Below are 25,000 nucleotides of genomic sequence, written 5' to 3' on the forward strand. Positions count from 1 at the left end.
TTTACCCAGACACCCGGTGCTGTCAGCATGGCAAAGCCTCTGTGCCAGACAACCGCTGGGTGGACAGACATCAGAACAAAAGCATCTGTGCCACCCTGAAGGGCAGGAATGTATTAAACCTGGCTCTATTTACAGATCTCTCCAGTGCCAGGGTTTCATTTGAACCAGCCCCCCTCCCCAACACACACACACACACACACACACACACACACACACACACACACACACACACACACACACCACCACCACCACCGATTGCATTGTCTTAATCCGATCTGGCAGATCCTCACAGAAGGGCATCCTGAATTACCCAAGACCCAGACGGAGCAACAAAACCCCAAACAAAGTTAGAGGAGAGTTTCAGAGGACAATGAACAGGAAAGATGTCTGTGAACCTGAACCATAACCACACACACATACACACACACACTCTGACCAAACCGGCTGTGCAGAGCCCAGTTTCATATCAGCTTGGACAAACTAAGTGTGATCACACCTCCACTTCTGATCATCCACACACACACACACACACACACACACACACACACACACACACACACACACACACACACAGCAGCAGTAGCAGAACTGCCAAAATCCACTTCAACATACCCCCCCACCCCCAAATCACTTCACAAGCCATACATCATCCTCTTCTCCCAATGCCCAGACCTCCAGCACTGGCCTGTCCGGCCCTCAAACTCACCTCCCACGAACTGGATGCCCCCTGCCACGCGTCCGATGGTCCGGGAGATGAGCTCGGAGATGCAGCAGCCCATGAGCGCCGTGAGACCCACCAGCAGCAGCAGGCCGCAGCCCACGCCCGTCACCACCGTGCAGATGCGCCACTCCAGGCTGGGGATGCCCAGGAAGGAGGCGTAGCGCCCGCACTGCTCCACCATCACTGTGGCCTGGCGCTCCTCGTCGCGCACCGGGTACGAGCAGCGGCGGAACGTGCCGAACGACACCGGCTTGTCCATCTGCTGTCCGAGCAGCCAGTAGGGCATGAAGAAGCCAACGCAGGAGGCGGCGGCACTCAGCAGCGACAGGAAGGCCCATAGCAGCCCCACGCACGTCAGGCTGGATGCCATGGCTGGCCTGAGTGAGCTCTCAGGCCCACTTTGCACAGAAAGGCGTATGTGTGTGTGTGTGTGTGTGTGTGTGTGTGTGTGTGTGTGTGTGTGTGCACTACGGTTGGGATTTGTTTTATATTTTGCTCCCTCCTGAGACAAAAGTGACTGTGGTGTATCCGATATGGGATCTTTGAGCTTCAGATGAATTGCAATGCACAGAGTTAAAGGACGTCAGGGATTGCCTCGTCCATGCTTCTACTTCCACGTCCTCTTGTCCCCTGGGAAGAGAGAGAGAGAGAGAGAGAGAGAGAGGAAATTGTATGAGGAGATGTATCAAATAAGTTGTGCGAAATTCGTTTAAGAATACTTAGGATATGAAAAGGAACACACTTATTTTAAAAACAAAGAGCGCTTTAATGTTGGCTTTGTGAAGGCTGGATGATTTATTCAGTCGGGGTCCATAATGGGCAAAATAACGTTATTGCCCGGTGATGCGCAAAGGCACCCAAGCAAATTAAGTCTGGGATACCAAGGGATTTTTTTTTCATAACAAGAAATATTATTAATCGTAAATTACACTGGCACGGAACAAAGGAGGGTTTTTATTACCACAGTTGTAAACCTATTACTGATGAAAATTAATCACACACAAACACGCGACAAAAGTTATATTAAGAGCGCTAAGCACACAATCATTACCATCTATAATTTCAGACCAGGTTTCTTACAGATCGGAGTATGGCTTAACATTTGTTTAAGAATCACCATGTTCAATGTTGGTAATATTCAGTATGTATGACTATGAAGAAATAACGCTTGTTTAGTGGAGCATCGACACAGAAAATGCACAGTAGACTCCGGTTTTGGTGGCTGCAAACCAGGGGGCAGGCAGACAGGCAAGCGGGGACAAGTCGAACGGACATCGCACAGCTCTTACGGAAAGAATGTCACTTAGGCTACATAAATTCACATAATGTAAGAGAGCACAACATTCACACTTACGTGATCATTCGTCTCCTGTTGTGTTATTTGTGTAATCCCAATTTGATGTTTTGCATTGTGATCCGATTAATTGGTAAAAAGCGAAAACTTTTCGGTAGAGCCAACGGTGGGACTAAGTTCACGTTCTTCGAAGGAGGAGTATCGTTTTCAGTGTAAAGAATGTGGCGAGAATGCAGTGACTTTAGTCCCACGCGGTAGTGGACGCCGGAATAGAAGTTGTTCCGTGCTTCGATATCGGTCTTCTGCCCCGAATGAAAGACGGACTTCCCAATCTGCTCAGCTACGGGACCAGCTGTGCATCCACATTCCTTGTGCTGGTGAAATTGGGAAGGTTGCAGGGGGCGAGAGTGTGCGAGTGTGAGCGCACAAGGGGACCATCAATCACATAAATCTCCACCCAGGGGTTGGACTCTACTCCGCTATCATAGTGCATAATCTCTCTCTCCTCTCTCCTTTAAAGTTCATATCACCGCTATCGACCGATACATTTTAATAATCAGGCACCCATTTACCTCATCTCCGGGATATCTGAGTCTATTTGTGTGCCATTTTCAAGTCCCTTTACGTACCAGCATTTTTACACATAATACTATCATGTAATAACTGCGAAATAGGTACCCCCCCCCCCCCCCGCCCCCCACACACACACACACACACAGACACACACCACCACGCTAGCCCCTCATGGACCACCTAAACTGCTGGTGTCCCATTGATGCGCCGGCCAATGTTGTCTGGAGGGGGGAAATCAACAGTATGGAGATAAGCCTGATCGAGAAAGGGGGGTGTGCCGTAGTGTTTGTCAAGACACCTAGGGGAAAGTACGCAGCGAAGTAAAGTTTACCCAGGGAGCACGTTTGTGAATTGAATTATTCACACACACTTCGTGGTGGGGAAAACTGACCTTGTGGTTCCCTTTTGCCATCTGTCCTCACGGGTGGATTAAGGGTTATGAATTCAATTCTTTCTCTCTCTCTCTCTCTCTCCCTTTCTGTCCCTTTCTTGTGTGATGCAATCATAACCCAAGGTGATATTCTGTGACTGTCAGTAGCTGCCATTCCCAATTACAAGGTCACCACTGTAGTAGCCTGAGCCCTGCATATTGTCTTTTAGCTGTTTCTGGCTCAGACTGTGAAGAGAAAGCTAGTTGGCTGTTTCTTCTAAACGTCAGGATTGAGTTAATTAATCAATGAACATTATTGTGTGTTATCTGTTAAGCAGAGATAGGCTAGGCTTAATGTGTTTTGTCCCTCTCCAATCAAGGTAGGCCTATTTGTCAAGTGTCATTTTGATGGTCTTCAGTTTTATTGCTATGCAAATAACATAGCCTCAGTCAGAACAACCAGGTAGATAGACATAGGCTAGTAGGCTACTTTATTTAAAATTGAGGATTTTTAGATAGATAGTCACGATTTAAATATTTATTTAGATATGATACTTATAATACTATTAAGATAATATTGCATCATACAAAAAGTTTGCAAATACCTTGTTTGCACTCTTCATGAGCCTAGTCTATGACAGACAGGCAAGGTTCGCGCATGCCACTTCGTTAATTGTTGATTGAAAATGTTTAATGTTCAATAAATTAGCATATTTCCATGTATATTTGCAAATGTTGGTTTGTTTTGAACAATATGTTCAGCGCTGATTCCATTGTGTGGAACGAAAACTATTCAACCCTTGTTTCACTGGGAGCATTTTTGTAGGTGCACTGATAACTTCCTTGTTGACGTTGACATGTTGGTGGTCGAGTGGTAAGCTAAAGTTAGGATGGCAGACACAAAGGTAGAGCTCGCAGGTGACAGCCCTGTAATTCAAAACAGTGGCAATGTCACTGTCCAGCCCAATAACCCTTTGTCAAGGAAGCTTAATAAAATTTTGGAAACCAGGTTGGACAATGACAAGGTAACATTACATTTTTTCTTCCACGTATGATCCATGTTAGCTCCTAGCTAGCCGTCTAGGCAGTTGACAGTTAACAGACTTGTTAACAGACATCAAATGCATGATAATGCATTTAGTAATTTATGCATTATTGTTCTACTGTCTACGCCTAGGAATAATAATAAAAACATAATATGCATACCGCTACCGACCTAACACACCACTGCCTATTAACTTAAGCTAACGCAGCTAGCCAGCAAATGAAGCAGTTTGTAACCAACTACGGTTGGAAAAAATATTTTCCCTGGAGGTTTATAACACGATTTCTGAATACAAACTCCTGTAGAGATATGCACTACTACTGTATGGCAGATTTGAAAACATCGTATTGATTTGCAGGAGATGCTGGAAGCACTGAAAGCTCTGTCGGTGTTCTTCACTGAAAACAGTTTACGGACACGAAGAAACCTTCGAGGAGATATCGAGCGACGCAGTCTGTCAATAAATGAAGAATTTGTGCGCATATTTAAAGATGTTAAAGAGGTGAGACAAATCTTAGTTGTTTGAGGTATATGAGTATATAACATTTTGTATTCTTTCATACAAACATACGGGCATTTGTGGGGGTTTGAGGGCTATTTGACATCTAGATTAGAACACTGAACATATCGGCGGTGTCGGTGGTGATGAAATACTCCAGTGTAGATTTTTTGACGTTAATCACTCCTTTGATGTATTACTATTGTCTATCCAAAGTAAAGTGCCTGTTTCGAAGTTAACCGATGGTCAAATCAACCAAAAATCCGATATTGTTTGCACCTGCAAGTGGTCCGTGATATAAGTTTGTGTGAAAGAATCATAGCCAAACCTATGTGGAAAGCAACGATTCTAGAACAGAGTCTGTTCTAGAATCTTTGGTGGAAAGTGTCGGTTTCCCATCATGAGTGTTAACGTTACATGCATGGACATTCTATGACAGAGCAGAGTGACTCACAAAATGATACTCCTGTGCCTCTTGCCTACTGTCCTGTGGCACTCACCTGTCCCTTGCCACTGTCCCGTGCCACTCGCCTACTGTACTGCGCCACTGTTCCTAATGCCTACTCTCCCGCGCCTCTTTAACCGCACTTGCCTCCTGTCTAGCACCACTTACCACCTGTCCTGTGCCACTGTCCTATGCCACTTACCAACTTTCCCGTGCCACTTGCCAACTGTCTCGCACCACTGTCCCGTGCCGGTTGCCAACTGTCTCGCACCACTGTCCCGTGCTACTTGCCAAACGTCCCACACCACTGTCCTGTGCCACTCGCCTACTGAGTGTTGATATTAATATATATGTGTGTGTATATGCTTCAAGTAATTGTTCAGTATTATGCATGATATATGCCAAGTAAAATGTGCTGCCAGGGAAGATAAATGACAGAGCATGAATGTGTTTGCTATATGTTATTCCTATTGGTATGAGTTGCTTGTAGAATGCAAACTTTTGTCCTCATGGTCATTGGAACTGGTTGTTCCTCGTCACCTCACACAGGAGCTGGAAAGTGTGCATGAAGATGTTCAGGCCATGAGTACGTGCTGTGAAGAAATGACCAACAGATTGAAGGTGAGCTTCAATTTTCTTCACACATCAAAAGTGAAAAATAAAGTGACCCTATAGTAGCCAGAATTAAAATCTCTCACTTTGGCCTATAGGACACTGACTGGATCTGCTCCTTGTTATTTTAATTCAATAATCAAGACGTACATCCCCAACCGCCCACTGTGGTCTTCTGATGAGTGTCTGTTGTGTCGACCAGTCATAAACGCTAGGTCTAATTCAAGACTCTTCCTCAGTGGTTCCATGTTGGTGGAATGAGTTGCCCAGTGCTCTCCATTCCTGTGATAGTTTTGGGTCGTTTAGTGGTCTAAAGGCATATCTGTTCAACATGCACTTAGTTCTTTAAGCGCTTCTTATGCGTTATGGTTTGTATAATATTGTTTCATTTCCATTAGGCTGTTGATTAATTTGACATTATTGTTTATTATTGATATTCTCCTTAATGTAATCTTACCATGTTATTGTTTTTATATTATTGATTGAATGGACATTATTGTTTATTATTGCTTTTTCCCTCATTTTCATTGTTTATTTTATTAGGCTATTGATTAAATTGACATTGTTGCTTATTATTGCTATTCTCCTTATTATAGTTTGACCAACATTCTAATCTGTTCCCTGTTACATTTTAAATATTATATTGTTTTTGTATTTGTTTGTCGCTTTGGACAAAAGCATCTGCCAAATCCCATAACCATAACACTGCTTCACCATGCCTGCATCAACTCCTCCGGTTATTTTCGCTAGAGTCATAGACATTCCTCCGCTGTTACAACATTGTTATTACTCTGGCTTTGATCATGGCGTGACTCTCTTCCTGTTTGGCCTCCAGGCTTCTAAGGATCAAACTCAAGACCTGATCGTGAAAACCAACAAGCTCCAGGGTGAAAAGTGAGTTAATTATTGGAGTGTGTGGAGTTGATGCAGAGTGCACTATGAATATGTGTGTTCAAGGCAAAACTGTGGAATGCTTTATTGATTTGTTACATAACAGCTCCGACGTTGAGCGAGGTATTGTTGGATTCAGGATTTTGATTTAATAATTAACTGGAACTTCAGCCATACACTAAAAGTCTGAGCGAAGAATGATTTGAAATGTTAAAATTATAATCCAGGTAATTCTTTAGATTACAATAGTTGCTTCGTCTTGCCTTTAATTGCACCAATCTTCAGATTTCTATCCTCTGGATTGCTTCATAATCATCACAACATCAGAGCAGATGGGTTAACATGAGATGCTCAATAGTTTGATCTTGAACTCAAAAAGAAAGTGGCTGAAGTCAAACAGAATAGACTATTTCTCTTGATGAATCATCACAGTGATTAAATAGCGGCACTGAATATCTAAGTACACTTCACATGTGGAAAGAGATCTTCTTAAATATTCTGCATCAAACTTGGGATATATTGAATAAATAATCAAAGAGAATGAAAAGTGCAGGAGGGCACTTTTATGTGACCTAATTTACTAACTTCCAAGCAGGATGTCATTTGAAGACAGTGGGAAAAATGAGCTTAACCTAAGCTACGTGAGGTTTCTTTTTTTTCTTTTTGTTTTTTGCAAGCCGTGCTATTTTTTGAATAATAATGAGAGGTTTTGGCCAGACTTCTGCCTCTTTCCTCTCTCAATACTCTGCACACAAAAAGCAGAGGCTATCAGGGGCTCCTGTGCAAAGAGAGAAAGAACAGCTTTAATTCTGCTCATCAACACCAATCTCCATACCTTTCTTGTCGAGAGAGAGAGAGAGAGAGAGAGAGAGAGAGAGAGAGAGATGCCGTCCTAATTAATGGCCCACCATTTCCACTCATTTGTAATCGAAGCCGCAGCCAACTCGAGATTGCCAACAAAGGCAAGTCACAGATACAGACCGGCGGTGTCCGGTGGCTCTTGAGTCTTGCCTGGGAATAAGAAAAGAAAAGAGTTGGAAAGAAAGAAAGGCCTGTTTGAAGTCACAGCCAGATGCGTGTCGATGTGCTTGATTATGACGCTTCCAAACGGGTGAGGAGGAGAAGGACTCCCCGCTTGGTGAGGAGACACAAAAGGGGCACAAAAGCGCCAAGTGATGAATTGATTCCTCTCTGAGTCGCACACATGCACACTCATGTGTGTATTTTTGCGCCCCACACACACACACACACACACTGTCTCCGCACGCCTCTGTGCCACACGGGAGTCTGGCTTTTTACAGCTCCTCTGGCTGGTGGGTCATTGTTGTTTATGGCCATTCAGAGACTGCCAATAAAAGTCATCTGGGTGGAATTGATTGGCGCGGGCTGGTGACGAGAGAGTGACAGCAGCGATGCACGGCAGACACGCAAGAGAAGCAGAGGGTGAGAGACGGCAAAGGGCAGGAGAATGATAGAAATACAGATGGAGGGGCAGAGAGGAAGGGGTAGGAGGGCAGAAGGAAGGCAAGAGAGAAGGATTTCAATATGGGTGAGAGATGGAGGGAGGGTGGGATGGAGGGACTGAGAGGTAAAAAAGGAAGAGGGGTAACTACTGGAATTGAGTGATGAGGGAGAGAGAGAATGAGGAAGTGAGAGCTGTGGAAAGAAGCTGAGTAGAAGAAAGCAAGAGAAAAAAAGAGAGGGAGAACAATGGAGGCAGAGTGGCAGGGAGACAGAGAGAACGATTGGAAGATTTAGTGAAAGACTGATTGTGGATCTTGCTCTGGTTGTTGGAGCAGTAGGGGGTTTGGTGGCGCTGTGACCTTGGCATAGCCAGAGAGAGAGAGCAAGAGAGAGTGGGTAAGGATGGTGGGTGGGTAGTGTGTGTTTGTGCGCGCGTGTGTGTGTGTGTGTGTGTGTGTGTGTGTGTGTGTGTGTGTGTGTGTGTGTGTGTATGAGCATGAGAGAGGTGTAAGAGCTGGCACAAGGGCGAGGCTGACAGCTGTGATGTACAGTTGGCAATTCCATGCTCCACTGGCACCGACGCTGAGACCCTGCTACCAGAGAAGGTGACATCGACAAAAGGGGTGGGCGACGGCATGTACACGTATCAAGTGTGTGTGTGTGTGTGTGTGTGTGTGTGTGTGTGTGTGTGTGTATGTGTGTGTGTGGGCGTGGGCGGGGGGGGGGCTTTCAAGAGAGAGGGTGGGATTGTTATGGAGGAGATGGACCAGAGAAACAACATCAGGAACTAGGACCTCACACAGTCCATTGAACTGGCCTCAATGCTGTTACAGGCACCTTTTCATGTTGACAAATGGCGAGCAGTTGTGTGTGTGTGTGTGTGTGAGAGAGAGAGCGAGCCTGTGAGAGTATACCAATGAAGAAGGTGGCACAGAGTGAGAACGCTGTGAACAGGAACCTCACCAGGTGTGCTGACTTGGCGCAGGCTGTTCTGGTCATGTGCATAAGTCCTGCTTATTCGTCCATGACGTGTGTGTGTGTGTGTGTGTGTTTGTGTGTGTGTGTGTGTGTTTGTGTTTGTGTGTGTGCGCACACACGTGTCGCAGCGGTGGGGAGTTGGTGCCTCCTGTTCCTCCCCTGCCCTCGTGAATTTTGTATGCCCCATCAGGGAGCCTCTCCTCACAGGTGACATTTTCATCAGCATCAAGTCCACTCATTGCTCTTGGCCAGATGGCAGCATGACCTCCATCACACTCACCCTCCTCCTCCTCCTCTCTCTCTCTCTCTCTCTCTCTCTCAACCTTTCTCTCTTTGCCTCCTGTCCTCTGTGTCTTTCTCTCCCTCCCTCTATCATTCTCTCCCTCTGTTTATCTCTCTCTCCTCTCCCTCCCTCTATGCCTTTTCTTCCCTCTCTCCTTCCCTCCACCCATCCTGGTCCCTCTGTCTCGGCCCTGACCCCTCCATGCCTCCCTTAACTCCCCGAAGAGCCTCTCCAGCGGGATGTGCCGTGCGGGTCGCGACCTCCAGCACTCGACGCCTCCCTCCTGCAGGACCCCGAGCCTCTTAAATATTAACAGCCCGCAGCTGCCCCTCTCTCTCTCTCTGTCTCTCTCTATCTCTCTATCTCTCTGTCTCCCTCTCTCTCAGAGACTGTCGTCCCTCGCTGCCACCCCGTGGGGTCAGCCATACGGCTCTTTGCTGTCACACTCAGACATAACACACCATCAGGCTGGAGCCACTCTGACAAACACACGCAGGGACCGCCGAGACCAGCGGGGCAGCCAGGGTTACATTTCAACTAAGGTGACTGTGAAGCCATAGAGTAGACACAGTCCCGTCAGACAGGAAACAGGGAAGCCGTCAGCTATCATTTGTTATTCAATTTACTTAGATAGATGGAAGTTGTTACAGACTGTGGAGTCGTTTCAATCATTGTTGATACATTTTATTGATATGAAACAGTGAAAGCTTGTGTTGTAGCCCTACATTCATTATTTATTGTACCGTTAACATGTTCAGATCAAAAACTCAAGGTTATAATCAAATATTGTTGCTGTTATCTTAAAACTTGGGAGGTATTGAAGAAGATATAGTTTATCATCAAAGTTGTTACAAGTATGTGTGAGAAGTGGATGTTTAGATGTTAGTTTGGCAGCAGTTTTGCCATTGGCTAGGTCAAGACATAACATGATTTAAAACCTGCAATTTTCTGGATTGCCCGTCACTGTTATAAACAAAGATATTATTGTTATTGGGATGTCTAGGCGCAGGCTCGCTGCAGCACCGGAGGCAATGAAATCTCGATCTCCTTTTTTGATGGCATTACCACTTTATTTCTGATGACGCCAGCGCCGGTTCCTATTAAACATTTGGAGCACATCAGTTGCAGAAGCCTCATGTGTCAGACGCCGTTTCCCCCCTCAGAGGGAAAAGTAGCGCCCTGTCAGTTCGCTCGCCCATCACGAACGCGTCACAAACGCCCGTCGGATTTGATGAGAACCAACCAGTCGTCTCCCCCTGATGTCAGGTTCAAATCACTCTGCTCTCTGATTAGTTCTTTTCCATTTCCATCCATCCATCCCTTTATTTATCCATCCATCCACTCATCCATCCATCTATCAGTTTGTCAGCGTGTGCGCTGCGAGGTTTGTTAACATTAACGCCGGCGCTCCGGAAAGGTAAACAGTGAGTCTCGGGTGAAGGGCTGAACAAAAGGATGAGCAGGACACGCAAATGTCACAGTGACACCAACAAACAAGGCGTGCGAGCAGGCAGCGGTGTTTGTTCAGCACCCTCCTCACCACCACCACCACCACCACCACCTCCTCTCCGTCCGTCTCCTCTCCTCAGCTTTTGTTGTGGGTAAAAGACACGAGGGCTCGGCCCCCAGTGACTGGAGGACAGGGATTGTCGGCAGGAGAAAATTAGTACTGTCACTCCTTGTGTGTGCGTGTGTTGGAAAGGTGACACTATACAGCTGGCCCTGATCTGTATGCTGGGCACTGTAGGCTGCAGCCCCCCCCCCCCCAGGGCCAACTGAGCGTGCTTTGAGTTCTCTCTGCTCTTCCCCTCTCTGCCCTGAACGCCACAAAAGGTGTTTATAACTCAGCCTGCGAGGGATATGTGACAAACACTGATTCTCTCTCTCTCTCTGTCTCTCTCCTTCAGGATTTTCCGGATTTGTTATGATACTCTTCCGAACCCTTTATTTTCCCTCTTTCTCTCTGTCATTCCACACTGGTACTGGTACTTTACTCTCCCGCTGTGGTCAAACAGGTCTTTGAACCTGTTAGTTGCTTGGCCCACTGTTTTCTGACACGTAGTATGGGATTCCATTAGGGACATGCATGGGCTTGTCAGGGAGAATCACAGGGAAGAGGGGACGTTCGTGTGCGTGCGTGCGTGCGTGCGTGCGTGCGTGCGTGCGTGCGTGTATGTGCGCGTCTGTGTGTGTAAGGGAGAGACTGAGAGAGAGAGAAACCAGCACTGTCTGCGCTAAGATAAGTTTGTTCAGTGCAGGGATGAGTGCTTCGGGGCCAATTTCAGCATGCTTTTTAAGGGGTAATAGCCAGCCCAGATCCCTGAGCGACTGCGGTCGACATGGTTTACGGGGGGGAAGTCGGAGGCAGTCTGGGGAGCCACACCAGAGGCTCAAGTCAGCGAGGCATGAAGAGAGGAGTGGAAACTCATACATACTGGGGTCTCGCCCACTATCCCAGGGTGCTTTATTTGCGCTGCGGCTCTCTCCATCCAGCCGGGTGTCCGTTCAGCAGGGCAGCTGGAGTCGGAGAAATTCAGTGCTCAGTAGAGCGCACCGAAGAACTTGACAAAGCCATGGGCTTTTAATTGCCCACTGTTGTTTAGTTTGGGGTCATTTTCCTGCTCTCTTTCTCTTTCTCTATCTCTTCCTCTTTCTCTCTCCCTCTCCCTCTGTCACCCTCTGTCCCTTTCTAGCACTCTAACTGCAGTTTGAGGTCATTTCCTCTCTCCCTTTCTCTCTCTCTCTCTCCCTCTTTCCCTCTGTCTATCTTTCTAACCCTCCATAGCTGTGTTCCCCATGAAGACTTGACTTGAAATCAGAGAAGCATTTCTCTCTTGTCTGATGCACTTCAAAGAGACGGCGAGGAAGCAGAGGAGAAAATATGTCGCCTGCACACATGGCTAATCGATCGTTTGGAACCTGCAAATGCCAGGTTTCCACGGCACACCCACTAAGTGGTCATTAACGGACACTAACATGTCCAAGGAGAGGAGGGCTGGGCTCTTCTCTATGTAATTGTTAAGATTCTGTTGTATGAAATTTCGAAGAGTGACTGGCTGCTCTCCCTTCTGGCTTCCATTTGGATTTTTATTTGCACACAGAATGTACTTTGTGCAGTTCTGGCACGGAACGGCAGGTGCTATCTGTGACACCACAGCTCCCCAGCAGCCAAAAGTTGCTGGCAAGCTTGCGTCCAAATGCTGTTTTTTTAGCTTTTTTTTTATTATTTTAAGCCTGAGCCAACAGAAAAGCTGTGGCATGGGAGGCGGTGATGTGTTTATCCGGCAGCCTGTGAAGACTAGTCACTCATAAAGATAAGGAGCCTGGCCAAATAGCAAGCGGTTCCCAGCAGAGAGCCCAGATGTGGCGGATTTGGGCCAGATAAGTGCCAGATTCTGCTGGACACCATGTCTGCCACACAGGCAAATATGAAGTTTTTTTTTCTTCCTTTTTTTAAACTAGTTGGTGCTGGCTCTTTCTGAGAGACTGAACATTAAGCACTCAGTATGGGGAAGCACATAGCCTCACGTTATCTGTTGCTGTTAATTAGGTTGGGACCTCAAAGCTATGAGAAATACACACACACACACACACACACACACACACACACACACACAGAAATACATTCACTGTAATTGACAGCCATTGATTAAGAAGTTTAGAATGCCCCAGTCTATTAGATTTTTGAAAATGCTCGGGAGATTTTACAGGTGTACGAGTTGATTAGTGTTTCCCCCTCTCATTGGCTGAAAGTACACAGTGATTAACCTTCCTACCTCTCACTGGCTGAAAGTATACACTGGTCTGATTTGTGGCTCTCTGATGTGATTGGGGCAAGAAGGGGTCCAGATGAGAAAATAGATAAGTGGAAATATTATAGATGTTTTTTATTTTCCCCGTATTTATCTAGAGTCAAGAGTATAATTCCCTCCCTTGCCGTAAATGCGCTCGTAATTCACAAATCCATTAAAGCTATTTGATGACTACTTCGGTCTGAATAATTTGCAGTTGATGTGCAAAAGAAACGGATGGGGGGTATGAATAATATGAGTCTTCAGCAAGGAGCAGAATCAGAAATGAGGCCGCTGAGCACACAGTCGGAGTCAAAGAGAGATATTAAGGTAACCTTCGCATCACAAAGGTAACCTTAATACCATTGCACTTGACATATGTGGTTTCCTCTCGTCACACAAACACATCAACGCAAATGGAGTAGACAAATCTGAAGCCCATTCCATGCCGATCAGGCCCTCTCGCCACCTCCCATATGTTTTCATTAGGCAACGGCCAAACAACCCTTGACAAGCTCCGTATGCCATTGCTAATCACGGTCGGCTTGTGCTGCCGTTGGCACACAGCTTATCGTCGAGTCAGAAGTATTTTTTTGGATTAAATGACATGTCGATAATATACCCGAGACGAGTGCAATGTGTAATATGATTAAGAGCGGACCCTGTTTATAAGCATGGCATAATTAAGGCGGGCAGTAGCTCATTTGTCTTTGTTTGGTGTTCCAGAATTGAGTTGTCAGAGAGTAATTGTGTTTCCTGATGTAGTCACAGGCAACTGTTTTGATATCATTACCAGAGAGGGCTGTTTTCCATTTGGTCTTCCACCCAAACACAGGGTGATGTGAGAATGTTCGCTTACACCTTAGGCATCCCATCTAACGCAGACTCGCTCACACGCACAAAATATGCACGCACATACACTTTACAGGTGGCCAAGGGGAACTGTCTAGTAGATTTACGCTCAACAGTGTGAGATATCTGCCCTCTCCCTCATCACCCTGGGCTGTGAGTTATTCATCAGCTCTAACGTGCCTCCTGGAGTCAGCCTCCACAGGGGGCCTCGCATAGGGAAGAGTGGGGAGTAGGTTACGTCAAACTGATCCAGCATCAGGTCTCCAGGCCAGAGGCTCTTACCGTGGAAGAGAGGGAACGTGTAGGTGTATTTGATACCTGTTGCATAGAGGAAGCCATTGTTATTAGGAGGGCCACAGGTGATATGGAGAGGCGAGGTGTGTGTGCCTGTGTGTGACCTGTGTGTATGTGCTTTGAATGAGCTACATTCACTAGATTGTGCCTGTATTGCGGGCTCCAGACTTTCAATATCCACCATGTGACCTCTTGCGTGACCCAACCCCCTTGGAGAAGAATGCATCCCTGAAACATGAGAAATAAGGCCGTGTGTCAGGGAACAAAAGACAAACTACATGAATAATACGTCCCTATCCTTCCTCCAAAACATGTGAACACACACACACACACACACCAAATGTTAAGAAGAATGGAACATTTTCTGACTAACAAAACAATAGGTAGCCCCACACCCCCACCCCATCGCCAGCAAGACAATCTACTGATAATGGTATGGCAGCGCATTGAGCTTGTGCTGTAAGTTTATTCATTGCTGACATGCGCCGGGAGTGTGATGGGAATTCCAACGAGGCTGACAGAGCGGACTTGAGGAAGCGGAGAGGGGTGTGTTTGGACTGCGTGCTCGTGGGACCCGCCTGAAGGCTAATTGAACAGCACTGACTAATGACTTGTGAGGTAGAACAGGCTCCTATATGGCGGCGTGTGCTAGTTAGGCGGCTTCCCTTATCACTTTCGCTTAAGAAATACCTCAACGGCCCCATGGACTTCGGAGCAAATTGCATCACGTACAGCTTAAGTGAACCAGCAATATGTATGTTTGCACACACACACACACACACACAAACCACAAACAGACAGATACATGCCCACTCTCATACCACATACCGTGAGACAAGCACACTCACAGTATTTTCTCACAGAAAATACAGCACAGTACAGCAGGGGAATGTGTCACCCACGTCGTAATGATGTGCAGATGGTTGTGTGTGTGTGTGTGTGTGTGTGTGTGTGTGTGTGTGTGTGTGTGTGTGTGTGTGTGTGTGTGTGTGTGTGTGTGTGTGTGTGTGTGTGTGTGTGTGTGTGTGTGTGCGTGTGTGCGTGATGCTGTGGCGGAGTTTGCAGCTCCCCTTAGATCTCCCCCACGTCCTGTCCTGTGGCGAGTGAATCACACGCTGATTTAAAGGAAAGGCTAAGAAGCACCCGAGCGGGCTTACACGGTTTGTCTACATCTGCTGACGAGGGGAGGAGTGAGTTTACGTTGATTGCGAGGGGGCACAGGTCCAGCTCTGCTGACTGACCCCCGCGTATCTCTGAGACCAGATGTCTTTCAGCTGTATGTGTGTGAAGGCCAGGGAAACACATGAGCGGGAGGGGAAGGCTCTGTCAGACAGCCACCCATCTGAGTGCTCCTCACACTAGAGCAACATGGCGTTCTTCATCTTATCAACAACTTTGGCCTGTTTCGTTTCGGCTCCAAAAGAGAGAGCCCAGGTGTGTGTGTGTGTGTGTGTGTGTGTGTGTGTGTGTGTGTGTGTGTGTGTGTGTGTGTGTGTGTGTGTGTGTGTGTGTGTGTGTGTGTGTGTGTGTGTGTGTGTGTGTGAGAAACCTTCAAAGGTCTTGTTGCCTCTGCTTGAGTAAGCCGTGCGCTGACACACGGGCTCAGTGCCGAGCCCTCACTCACACCAAAAGCATATGCCGAGATCCGACAGCAGGGAGAGGGGAGGAATGAGAAGTATGGAAGAGGAGGGAATAGTTTTTTTTTTTTCTCTGTGTCTTTTTTAAGGAAGTGTAGAAGTGAAAGGAAGGGGCCCTTGTATGGTATGGGCCGGGGGTTGTTTTGTGTGTGTCAGGGGGCTGCACTGTGAGTTCTCGCCTGGAGGAGTGCTGTTGCCATGGCCACTATTGTAGCGCCGAGGCAGCGGCTGATGTAGGTGATGACAGATGTGCCTCTATCTCTGGAGGTTCCAGAGGCCCCCTCGCTCCCGCTCCCACTCCCGCTTGTGTACAGCACGCTTCTTTCTATCTTCCTCTCTTCTTTCTCTCCCTCTCTCTTTCTTTTCTCCTCTAATCATTTTTTTCCTGTTTCTGTCCTGTCTCCCTTTGCCTCCTCTCTTCCCCGCTTTATCTCCTCTCTCTCTCTCTCTCTCTCTCTCTCTCTCTGTTTTTCTCTCTTAGTTTTTTGTTGTGTGATGCACCTCTCCCCCGCCCTGTTGATTTATTTATTCTTCTCTCTCTCTCTCCCTGTCTCTTTTTCTTTCCTTGGTTTCTCTTGCCTCCCTTTCTCTCGTTCTCCTCTGTGTGACTGATATCCCGCTCTGAACATTATAATCTCCAGTTTACCCAGGTAGTGCACAGAATCTAAATGTGGCCAAGTCAACCATAGCAGGGGAGCGTGGCTGCCACCTAGTGACTTGTAAATGTGCATACACATACACACACACACGCACATACGCACGTACACTTATATTAATGTACACATGCATTTATATTCCTGAAATGCGCTGGTGCACCATTATTAAATCCATTCACACACAAATGTGAATTATTAATGCGATTAACCCATTCTGTTTCTCTCCACATAAGTAGCTCACACCCTAAATGCCTTCCTGGTCCAGTGACTGTTGGTATTGATGTGTTCAGACATAAAGCTTTTCCTAATCATTGGCTCTCTCTTTTTCTCTGTTTTCTCTCTCTCTCTCTCTCTCTCTTTCTCTTTCTCTCTTTCTTTCTCTCTTTCTCTCTTTCTCTCTCCCTTTATCTTTCTCTCTCTCTCTCTCTCACTCTGTCTCACTCTCTCACAGTCATCGTCTTGAGGTGCGGGCCCAGGTGGCTCAGGCGTTCCTCGGCAAGTTCCAGTTGTCCAGCGAGGAGATGGCCACACTCCGCACAGCCAGAGACGGACCAGTCACTGAGGTACCTGATAATACTGACACCCTCCATCTCACCCACACACCTGTCTATCTCCATCAATCTCATCACACGATCTCTTCAACTCGTCAGTTTATCAGACAACAACCACCTTACAGAAGCTGATAATCATTATAAATCACCTTCATTGCCACAACAACCCACAAACCCAGACAAACAAAAGTATCAGATATAATACTTCCCTCCACCATCCTCAAACATCTTAATTCCACCAGACATGATTCATCACCATGACCACATTACAAACTCTATCCTCATCCAGCATCGTGATAGACACTTTTAAATATCACCCCCCCCCCCCCCCCCCCAATCAAAAAATAGAAAAAGAGAACAAAACAGCCTACGGCAGCATCTCTGTTCATGGCTGTGTAACACGACTTCTCTGTTAGCTAAATGCTGGTCGCCCGCCTACATACTCGCAAGATGAACAGTCAGATCCATTAGGGTGGTGCTAGCACAATTGCAGTGGGCCTTAATGGAGTGTGGGGTTACACCGAGGTGTCTGTGCAAACCCTCACTCTCTCTGTCAATCACTGAGTGAGATTTAATGAGGAAATTGGCTGAAATTAGAGTGCTGTCGTATTTGGTAAGTAATTTTTTTATACATATCAGTGTTTCCGTTTTCCGGTAATTGCCGGACATTGGCCGAAAAAAAAATGAAATGTGTCTGGTCAAATTGTCCAATTGAAATAATCCCGTCCCCCTAACACAGTCTGGATTTGGGAATAAGACTAAAATGTAGGCCTATACCAAAGCAAAAATACACCGTCCTTTGGCTATGTTTTAAAGGAACCGGCTGTTAAAGTTATTAAACAACACGCATATGCTGCATTTCAAATAAAGCGCAAGCCTAAACGTTTGTTATAAACAACGAACAAATGAGTTAGACGGTTCAAACATGGCCAGGCCCAGGCAAACTAGCCTTAAAAGCTTTTTTTTAGAGGCCAGACGCGACGGATGATGGTGAATCGGTAATGCCTGAAGCCTCAGATGTCTGGTCAGCTCCACCACAGAGAAAAAGTCGAAGTGTCGGGCGTATCGGTCGGAATCAGTGACGTTGGAAGTGGATGTGCGGGGTGTGTGGCCAGACCAAGACACTTGTCATTTTCCTTGTAGACAGACCCATGACTACACTGGACATGCAACTGTGTTCTGTTCCCAGAGCATGCTTTTTCTGTCTGTGATCTGCAGGTTTAGGGCCTCCTTGACGAGGAGATTGCTTTAAATTGACACAAGTTTAGCATGTTTGTTAGGCTAATAAACATGTTGCATTCTATATGGCCTGATTATGTCTTTCTTTAAGCTACATAGCCTGCTTCCAGTTTTCCTCAACTTGACTAATTAAGAAGCGATAATAGGATATCTGACCGGCATATCATCAAAATTAGTCCATGGGCCAGATGAGATGTCAGTACCACTCAAGGTGGCAAAGGTTGCTTATACTTTTTGAAAAGATAGTAGTATCTAGTAGTAAGATAGTCTGTAGTTTGCATTTTTGTATGATAACCCTCCTGGAGTCACAGCTAAATTAGTGTTATCAGCTGTTAAAGTTACCCTCCCCCATTGAAAAAATATGTTTTTGACGCAAGTGCCTATCTTGCTATTGGCCTTTGTTAAAGACATATTTGCATATTTGATTTTATTATGTTTGGTATCATTTTAAAGAGGACAATCTGAGCTTTTATTAAAGTTCTGAACACTTTGGACAAATACAGCAAACCCTGGAGCTCTTTAAACTTTTAATCATGACTCTAAGGATTCAGAAAATGTATAATTTATCCATATTATCTCATTCTGAGGTGGTGATTTTCAGCTTTATATCAGGCATGGCGAAGAAAGATAGTTTTGCCAACCTCTGAGATTTCTTTTAATTTATACTCAACCATCTTCTGGGCTTTATGATTTTGTAGTTTATTTTGCTATTGCTGGCCCTGTCAATACTGTCTGACCACTTTTATTTGATCTGAGCTTCAGACAGTATGCTTGTTTGTGTGAGGCCAAAACAAGTGCTTGTACATAATTTCTTGTCCATTAAGGAGTTGAGACCAGACCAGGGTCAAACCGGAAACCAAATCTGATCGGGCCAATGAGGGGCTATCAGAATCACTTCATGCCAGCCTCTACTCACTCTCTCCAACATCGCTGGGATCAATGCCTTCAGGGGGAAAGCATACAGCATTCGTGTGCCAGAGCATCCACTCCCAGCAGAGCATTGCTTTTGGTCGGGGAAAACCACTTCACACAGTGTATCGTCTCACGCGAGGCAAAGAGATCGACATGAGCTTTCCCGAAGCGCTGCCACACCCCCTCCACCACCTGTGGGTGAAGACGCCACTCCCAATGTGATAGGGTAGCCTGGTCCAATGTACAGAGAGTCTGGCCACTTTCCATTGCCAAGCGTTAACTTCCTTGAATGTGGGTACTCTGTTGAAGTTTAAAACTATTGAGTTTGCCCAGAGCCACTCTGGATCTGCCATAACCAATCGCTAACATTTGGTCGTATGTCATGCTTAAACTAGCGCACTGTTTGCTGATTGGACCTGCACATTTTTGGCCGGAGAAAACCCGTGAATATACCGCAGACCCAGGCGACTTGCTGAAGGGAAATGAAAATTGAGCGGATGTACGTAGGAGGGCGGAGCCAGGCTAGTGATTGGGGGCCCCTCGTGAGCATATTTGCCACCCTGTTCTGTTCTTACGGAACATGAACTGCGTGGACTGAGTGGAGGTGACACCTCGCCCATAACAGCAACCTTTTTGCCAGACCGCATAGCAAATGCCACCTTGGCGATTTGTATAGGCTACCGTCGCTGTATTGTCTGACCTCACCAACACATCACGCCCTGCGATTAGCCGGCGAAAATGCTTGAGTGCTAGATACACCGTTGTGAGGCCGCTGCAGCTGCTCACTCCTCGGACCGCTCGCCCCTCGAACAGCACTCCCCAACCTAGGAGGGAGGCATCCGCCCTGCTGCGGGAAACTATTCCTCTGGGAATGACTGGCCGATCTTGGCTGCTGCAGCTGCGGGCGCTGCCTGCGCCTCTGTGTCTGCTGATGTACTGCCATCGGTGGGAGGGCGGGACTGGAGATCACCTCGGGGCAGGAATGTCTTGAGCGCCACGGCGCTATTTTGCGGCACCTCAAAATGCTCCCTCATACTCTGCATCGTCCGAACAATCCGAAGGGGGAGATAGGCGCATCCAGCAATGGAGTCTCGGGTAGCTGTCCGGTAGCTGGGACAGCGTGAGCCACAGATGGCGTACCAGCCCCACCAAATGGCCCATTGCTCTGCCCTGTGCCAGGGCTGTGTACTTCGAGGACCGCAAGTCCAGGTCCAGCGCTCTCCTCCATACAGGGAGTGGAGTCAGAGCTTCGTCTTCCTCCGCAGCCAGCCTCATGCTCTCCCCGGCGTACAGTAGGCCTGCAGGAAGGCTGTGGTGTTGAAGCCTTAGACGCCTGACCAGCAGTGGCCCTGCGCGGCTTAGATGGCTTAGATGATGCTCCCTGGGGGGCGAGGTAGGCAGCCAGCGCCTCCTCCACCTTGGGCAGGTGGATCAGCCCCTGCTCCTCTGCCCCGTGCAGGGCAAAGAGAAAGGCCCGAAGCCCTGGAAAGGTGATCGCGCTGAATAGGGTTTCCCCCAAGAGCGCATCGTCCCCTACACTCTCCTCCGGGTTCTGCTCCAGCAAGCTACTCTCGGAGGCCACGAGGGACACCTGGTCATCATCATGAGACCCCAGAGAGCTTCCTGGGGAGGCCGCAGCGGGGGACTCTGCAGCCAGCCTGACCGGCAAATTCGCCTCCCCCTGCTTGACCAGCAGCCGCTCAGGAAATGCGAGTGGCTCCCCGAGAGAGCTGGGAGGCTGGGAGGGGGGCCGTTGGCTTCCATCTCCTCAAGCAAGCGAGCCCGGGAGAGGACAGCCTTTGGCCCCAGCCTCTTGCAATGCGAGCAGATTTGTGGGACCGCCAACTCTGTCTGGGCGTGAGATATACCCAGACAGCTTATGCAAATGGAATGTGGGTCCAGGAACTGCCCACACCCCTGGACACACCGCTTCATTTGGGCGGCCTCGGACATACTTAGGCAGGCTAAAGAAGAAAAATCTATTGTGCATAGGCTAATACTTGAAGTAGTCACGTAAGTGCGCATAGGCCTACTTGAAGCTGACCTACAGTATTTGTATGTGTGCTTCAAATAAACACATTTATCTGTTTTCAATGTTATATAGCAGAATTACTTGGCTATGGAACACAAATCTTGTTTGCGTTGGAGAGAGCATGCACAAACTTAGGCTTTATGGTACCAGCCAATTCAGTAACTCAAGACTTCAAGGCCATCATATACAATGTTTTTAAACAACAAGCAAAATACTAACATAACAGTGAAGTGGTTCATTTTTTATGGTTAATTTTTCAAAAAGCATCTCCCCTGTCCGAATGGCAGGTGCCTTTTGTGGGATACGCACCTGCTAACTACAGTCCATCAAACGTCATCTCATGACATCTCATCTGGCCCATGGACTAAATGTCCGGAAAAGGAAACATCTGCCAGTCACTTTGACCGGCACAATTTTTTTTAAAAATTTATGTTTTCCCCTTGCAGGACTTTTTCAAGGCATTGAATCGGGTGAAGCAAATCCATGAAGATGTCAAGGTTCTCCTGCGGACCAACCAGCAGACAGCAGGGTGAGACGCAAACTCAAACACTCACCTAAAAACATACATACACACACACACACACACACACACACACACACATACACACACACACACACACACACACACACACACACACACACACACACACACAGACACAGGTGCTCAAGCACACGCACACACAACCTCACACACACACACAGCTGCGTTCATACACGCACACACACACGTTCACCCTCACACCAACATGTTACACACCCACAAATGAGCACACGTTCACCCCAAATCCATTATGCACTCCTACAGCTGTGCGTCATTCTCACTGTCAGGTTGCTATTAGTGAAGTGAAATTACTTTTCCCCCCGTGAAACGCCCCACCCCTAAAAATGACATTGCCAGTGTCATTTTGAATCATCTGACTTTTTTTTGTGTGGCGTTCACCCTCGATAAGCGTGACGGGTATCACAGTATGTGATGAAACTACATATTAGGCACAATTAAGTGAGGAGCGGACTTTTTTCCTGAGTTACCTCTTCAAAGGATGTCAATCTGCCACAGAAACACCTGCATGGAGAGAAAGACGTGTTCAAAAAGATAACTCACATTTAGTCTGGTTTGATTGAAGAAGCAAAACAAATGGGATGGTTGCCTTACGTGTCTGCTTAAGGAAATGTTGCACAAAAACCTTTTGTGCTACATGAAACGTGATGTTAGTGTAATCCAATTTCATTTAGTCGAATGTAGCTTAACTTTATACTTAAAGGAGAATTCCGGACATTTTTCACATAGATCTCCCTTTCTCTGTTTACTGAAAGCACTCGGAGTTGTCCTTTAATCTTCTTATATACAGACTAGACATTATTAGCTTTTTACCTTTACATGTTTCAGCTGCTGACTCCCTGCATCTATCCTCATGTGATATCATGTGTGTGAGTTTTCTACTCTGAACATTATGTACAGTGTGATGTAAGTGTAGTGAATTATAGGCACATTGAGGTTAGAACCAGATATGTACTGGAAGCTCGATTGGACATGGTATCATCAAAACACTAAGAATTATTTCTTCAATACCAAATACCAAATCGATATAAACAGTACCAAAATGATGATACATTAAAACAGAGAAACATTCTGTTAGCCAGAGCAGTATAAGCCATGTATACGGTCAATTGGAAAAATTCTAAAGTGCTTCAGAGCGGAATAGAATTTACCCCATGTAAACAGCACACATTTTTCTGTCAGAATAGTTTAATCGGAATGGCAAAAAAAATTAAATGTAAACCCACCTAGTGTGTATTAGGGTTGCAGCGCTGTTGTGCTTTGTTTCTTGTGGGAAAGTGTGAAGTGGTGTGTGTGTGTGTGTGTGTTTGTGTTTAAGTGTTGTTGTGTTGTGTGTGCAGGCTGGAGATCATGGAGCAGATGGCTGTGTTGCAGGAGGCATCCTACGAGCAGCTCTACCGCTGGGCCCAGAGTGAGTACCGATAGACACACACACACACACACACACACACACACACACACACTCACACAAAGCTGCTCACTCCCACACATGTATGCAGTAATGTCCACTCACCTACTGGCTCTCCCACACACACCCCTGCTCGTGATTCACATGCTGTCCCACCCTCATGGCATTTGGAAGCAGTTTGTCTCTCTCGTATACAGAGACATAGAGACATGGTTTACATCGCACTGGCTTTTTTTGAACGTCAGAGGAAGTGATGGAGCTCAGGAGCTACTCATGGAATTCATTTTCAAGTTGTTGTTAGCTTTTAAACTCTTCTTGCCAAAATAAAATAAGATAAATATTATCCTATGAAGGCTTTATAGTGTATACATTATAGCAAAAATTAATTTGTAGTGTTATTTGTTGGCTGCATATAAAAATGGAATTACACAAAATGGCTTCAGTGTAATTTCAGTGACACCTTCAGTCTCTTTGCGTTGTAGAAATGTCTGGGTCAGCATGTTAGTGAGTGTGGGGAGGGGGCCTGGTGAAGGAATAGTGAACATGGATATGCACTGAATACTGATGTGCCTCAATGCAGATTGCACATTAGAAAAGCATTTGCTCTCATTTTCCCAATCCACTATCTCTCTCTCTCTCTCTCTCTCTCTCTCTCTCTCTCTCTTCACTTCTCTTCCTCTCTCTGGCCTCCTAATTCCTCCTTTTACTCTCCTTCACTGCTCCCTCCCTCCACTCCTCCATCTCTCCATTCCTCCCTCTGTAGACGAGTGCAGGGGCTTGACCCAGGAGTCGTGTGACATCACCCCTGTGCTGAGTCAGGCCATGGAGGCGCTACAGGATCGGCCCGTCCTTTACAAGTAAGTAACCATGCACGCGCGCGCACACACATGCACACACGCGCGCACACAGGCGCACACACGCACACACACACACGCGCACACACACGCACACACACACGCGCACACACACGCACACACACATGCGCACACACACACACACATGCGCACAGGCACACACACGCACACACACGCACACACACACACACACATGCATTCACACACACACATACACGCACACACACATGCACACACGCACACACACACACACACACACACTCATTGACTCTGACACAGGCCTATCCATTGCAAATGAGTAACCACACATGCAGTCACCCACTGATGTCCCCACCCACACATAGTCAAATATAGTCACCACATTGTGCCTCTATTTTTTTTCTGAGTGAGTAATCACACACACACACACACACAATTTACTTCTTTGAGCATAATTTACTGGTAAATGGATTAGAAGCACTGCATCAACCATACTTTTGAAATTTTTGAACACATGATGCTGATGCTGTCAGTTTCATTTGTGTTGATTTGGTGCAAACAAAAGTCGTGATCATTAGCTTGTTACCATTACCATTGGCTTATTACCTTATTTGAAAGACTAATTCAAAGTGGTGCAGATTCACAGTAAGAACACTTTCAACATGGAAGGTGACATACATCACACACACACAGTCTTCATATGAATACCCCATAACTGAATAACTGCTCTCAGTACTGCAGTGAGTCCCCTCACATAAATATTTGTTTCTTTAAAAAAGAATCCCACACACCAGGTGCAAACATAAACATTAACTTTGTTGACACAGACTATATCGACACATTTAGGGCAGTTCCTGGATCTCGCCACAAGGGGGCACCCCTACCATGTGATCTGTCGCCATACAAGCACATTGCCTGTAGGCTGATTTATCAGCCATCTCCAGTTGGGCCGACGAGAGCCAGTTCACTATTTGTTTGTTCGAGTGAAGGGACTGTCTGCTTGTGTGGCTGCGTGTGGAGATACAGCGTGTAGTTTTGGCTGAGTGAAGATGTAAGCGTAT

At 46.6% G+C, this 25,000-nt stretch overlaps 2 protein-coding genes across 2 annotated transcripts in view; one reads left to right on the plus strand and one right to left on the minus strand.

Moving 5' to 3' along the window:
* The window catches only part of LOC121684389 (LHFPL tetraspan subfamily member 6 protein), a 52,512-nt gene extending 49,854 nt beyond the window's left edge, over window positions 1-2,658 (minus strand). The window contains exons 1-2 of the mRNA XM_042064402.1: window positions 2,076-2,658; window positions 707-1,351 (exon numbers count right to left, since the gene is read on the minus strand). Coding sequence (XP_041920336.1) covers window positions 707-1,091 — 385 coding nt within the window. The 5' untranslated portion in view covers window positions 1,092-1,351; window positions 2,076-2,658. The remainder of the gene's footprint in view (window positions 1-706; window positions 1,352-2,075) is intronic.
* Window positions 2,659-3,797: 1,139 nt separating this feature from the next.
* Window positions 3,798-25,000, plus strand: part of cog6 (component of oligomeric golgi complex 6) — a 37,577-nt gene continuing 16,374 nt past the window's right edge. Inside the window, exons 1-8 of the mRNA XM_042063685.1 lie at window positions 3,798-3,983; window positions 4,362-4,505; window positions 5,497-5,568; window positions 6,395-6,453; window positions 16,857-16,968; window positions 21,586-21,668; window positions 23,039-23,109; window positions 23,870-23,963. Of these exons, the coding sequence (XP_041919619.1) occupies window positions 3,849-3,983; window positions 4,362-4,505; window positions 5,497-5,568; window positions 6,395-6,453; window positions 16,857-16,968; window positions 21,586-21,668; window positions 23,039-23,109; window positions 23,870-23,963 (770 nt within the window). The 5' untranslated portion in view covers window positions 3,798-3,848. The remainder of the gene's footprint in view (window positions 3,984-4,361; window positions 4,506-5,496; window positions 5,569-6,394; window positions 6,454-16,856; window positions 16,969-21,585; window positions 21,669-23,038; window positions 23,110-23,869; window positions 23,964-25,000) is intronic.

This window comes from Alosa sapidissima, chromosome 15 (genome assembly GCF_018492685.1).
Source record: "Alosa sapidissima isolate fAloSap1 chromosome 15, fAloSap1.pri, whole genome shotgun sequence".
NCBI classification, from domain to species: Eukaryota; Metazoa; Chordata; class Actinopteri; order Clupeiformes; family Clupeidae; genus Alosa; species Alosa sapidissima.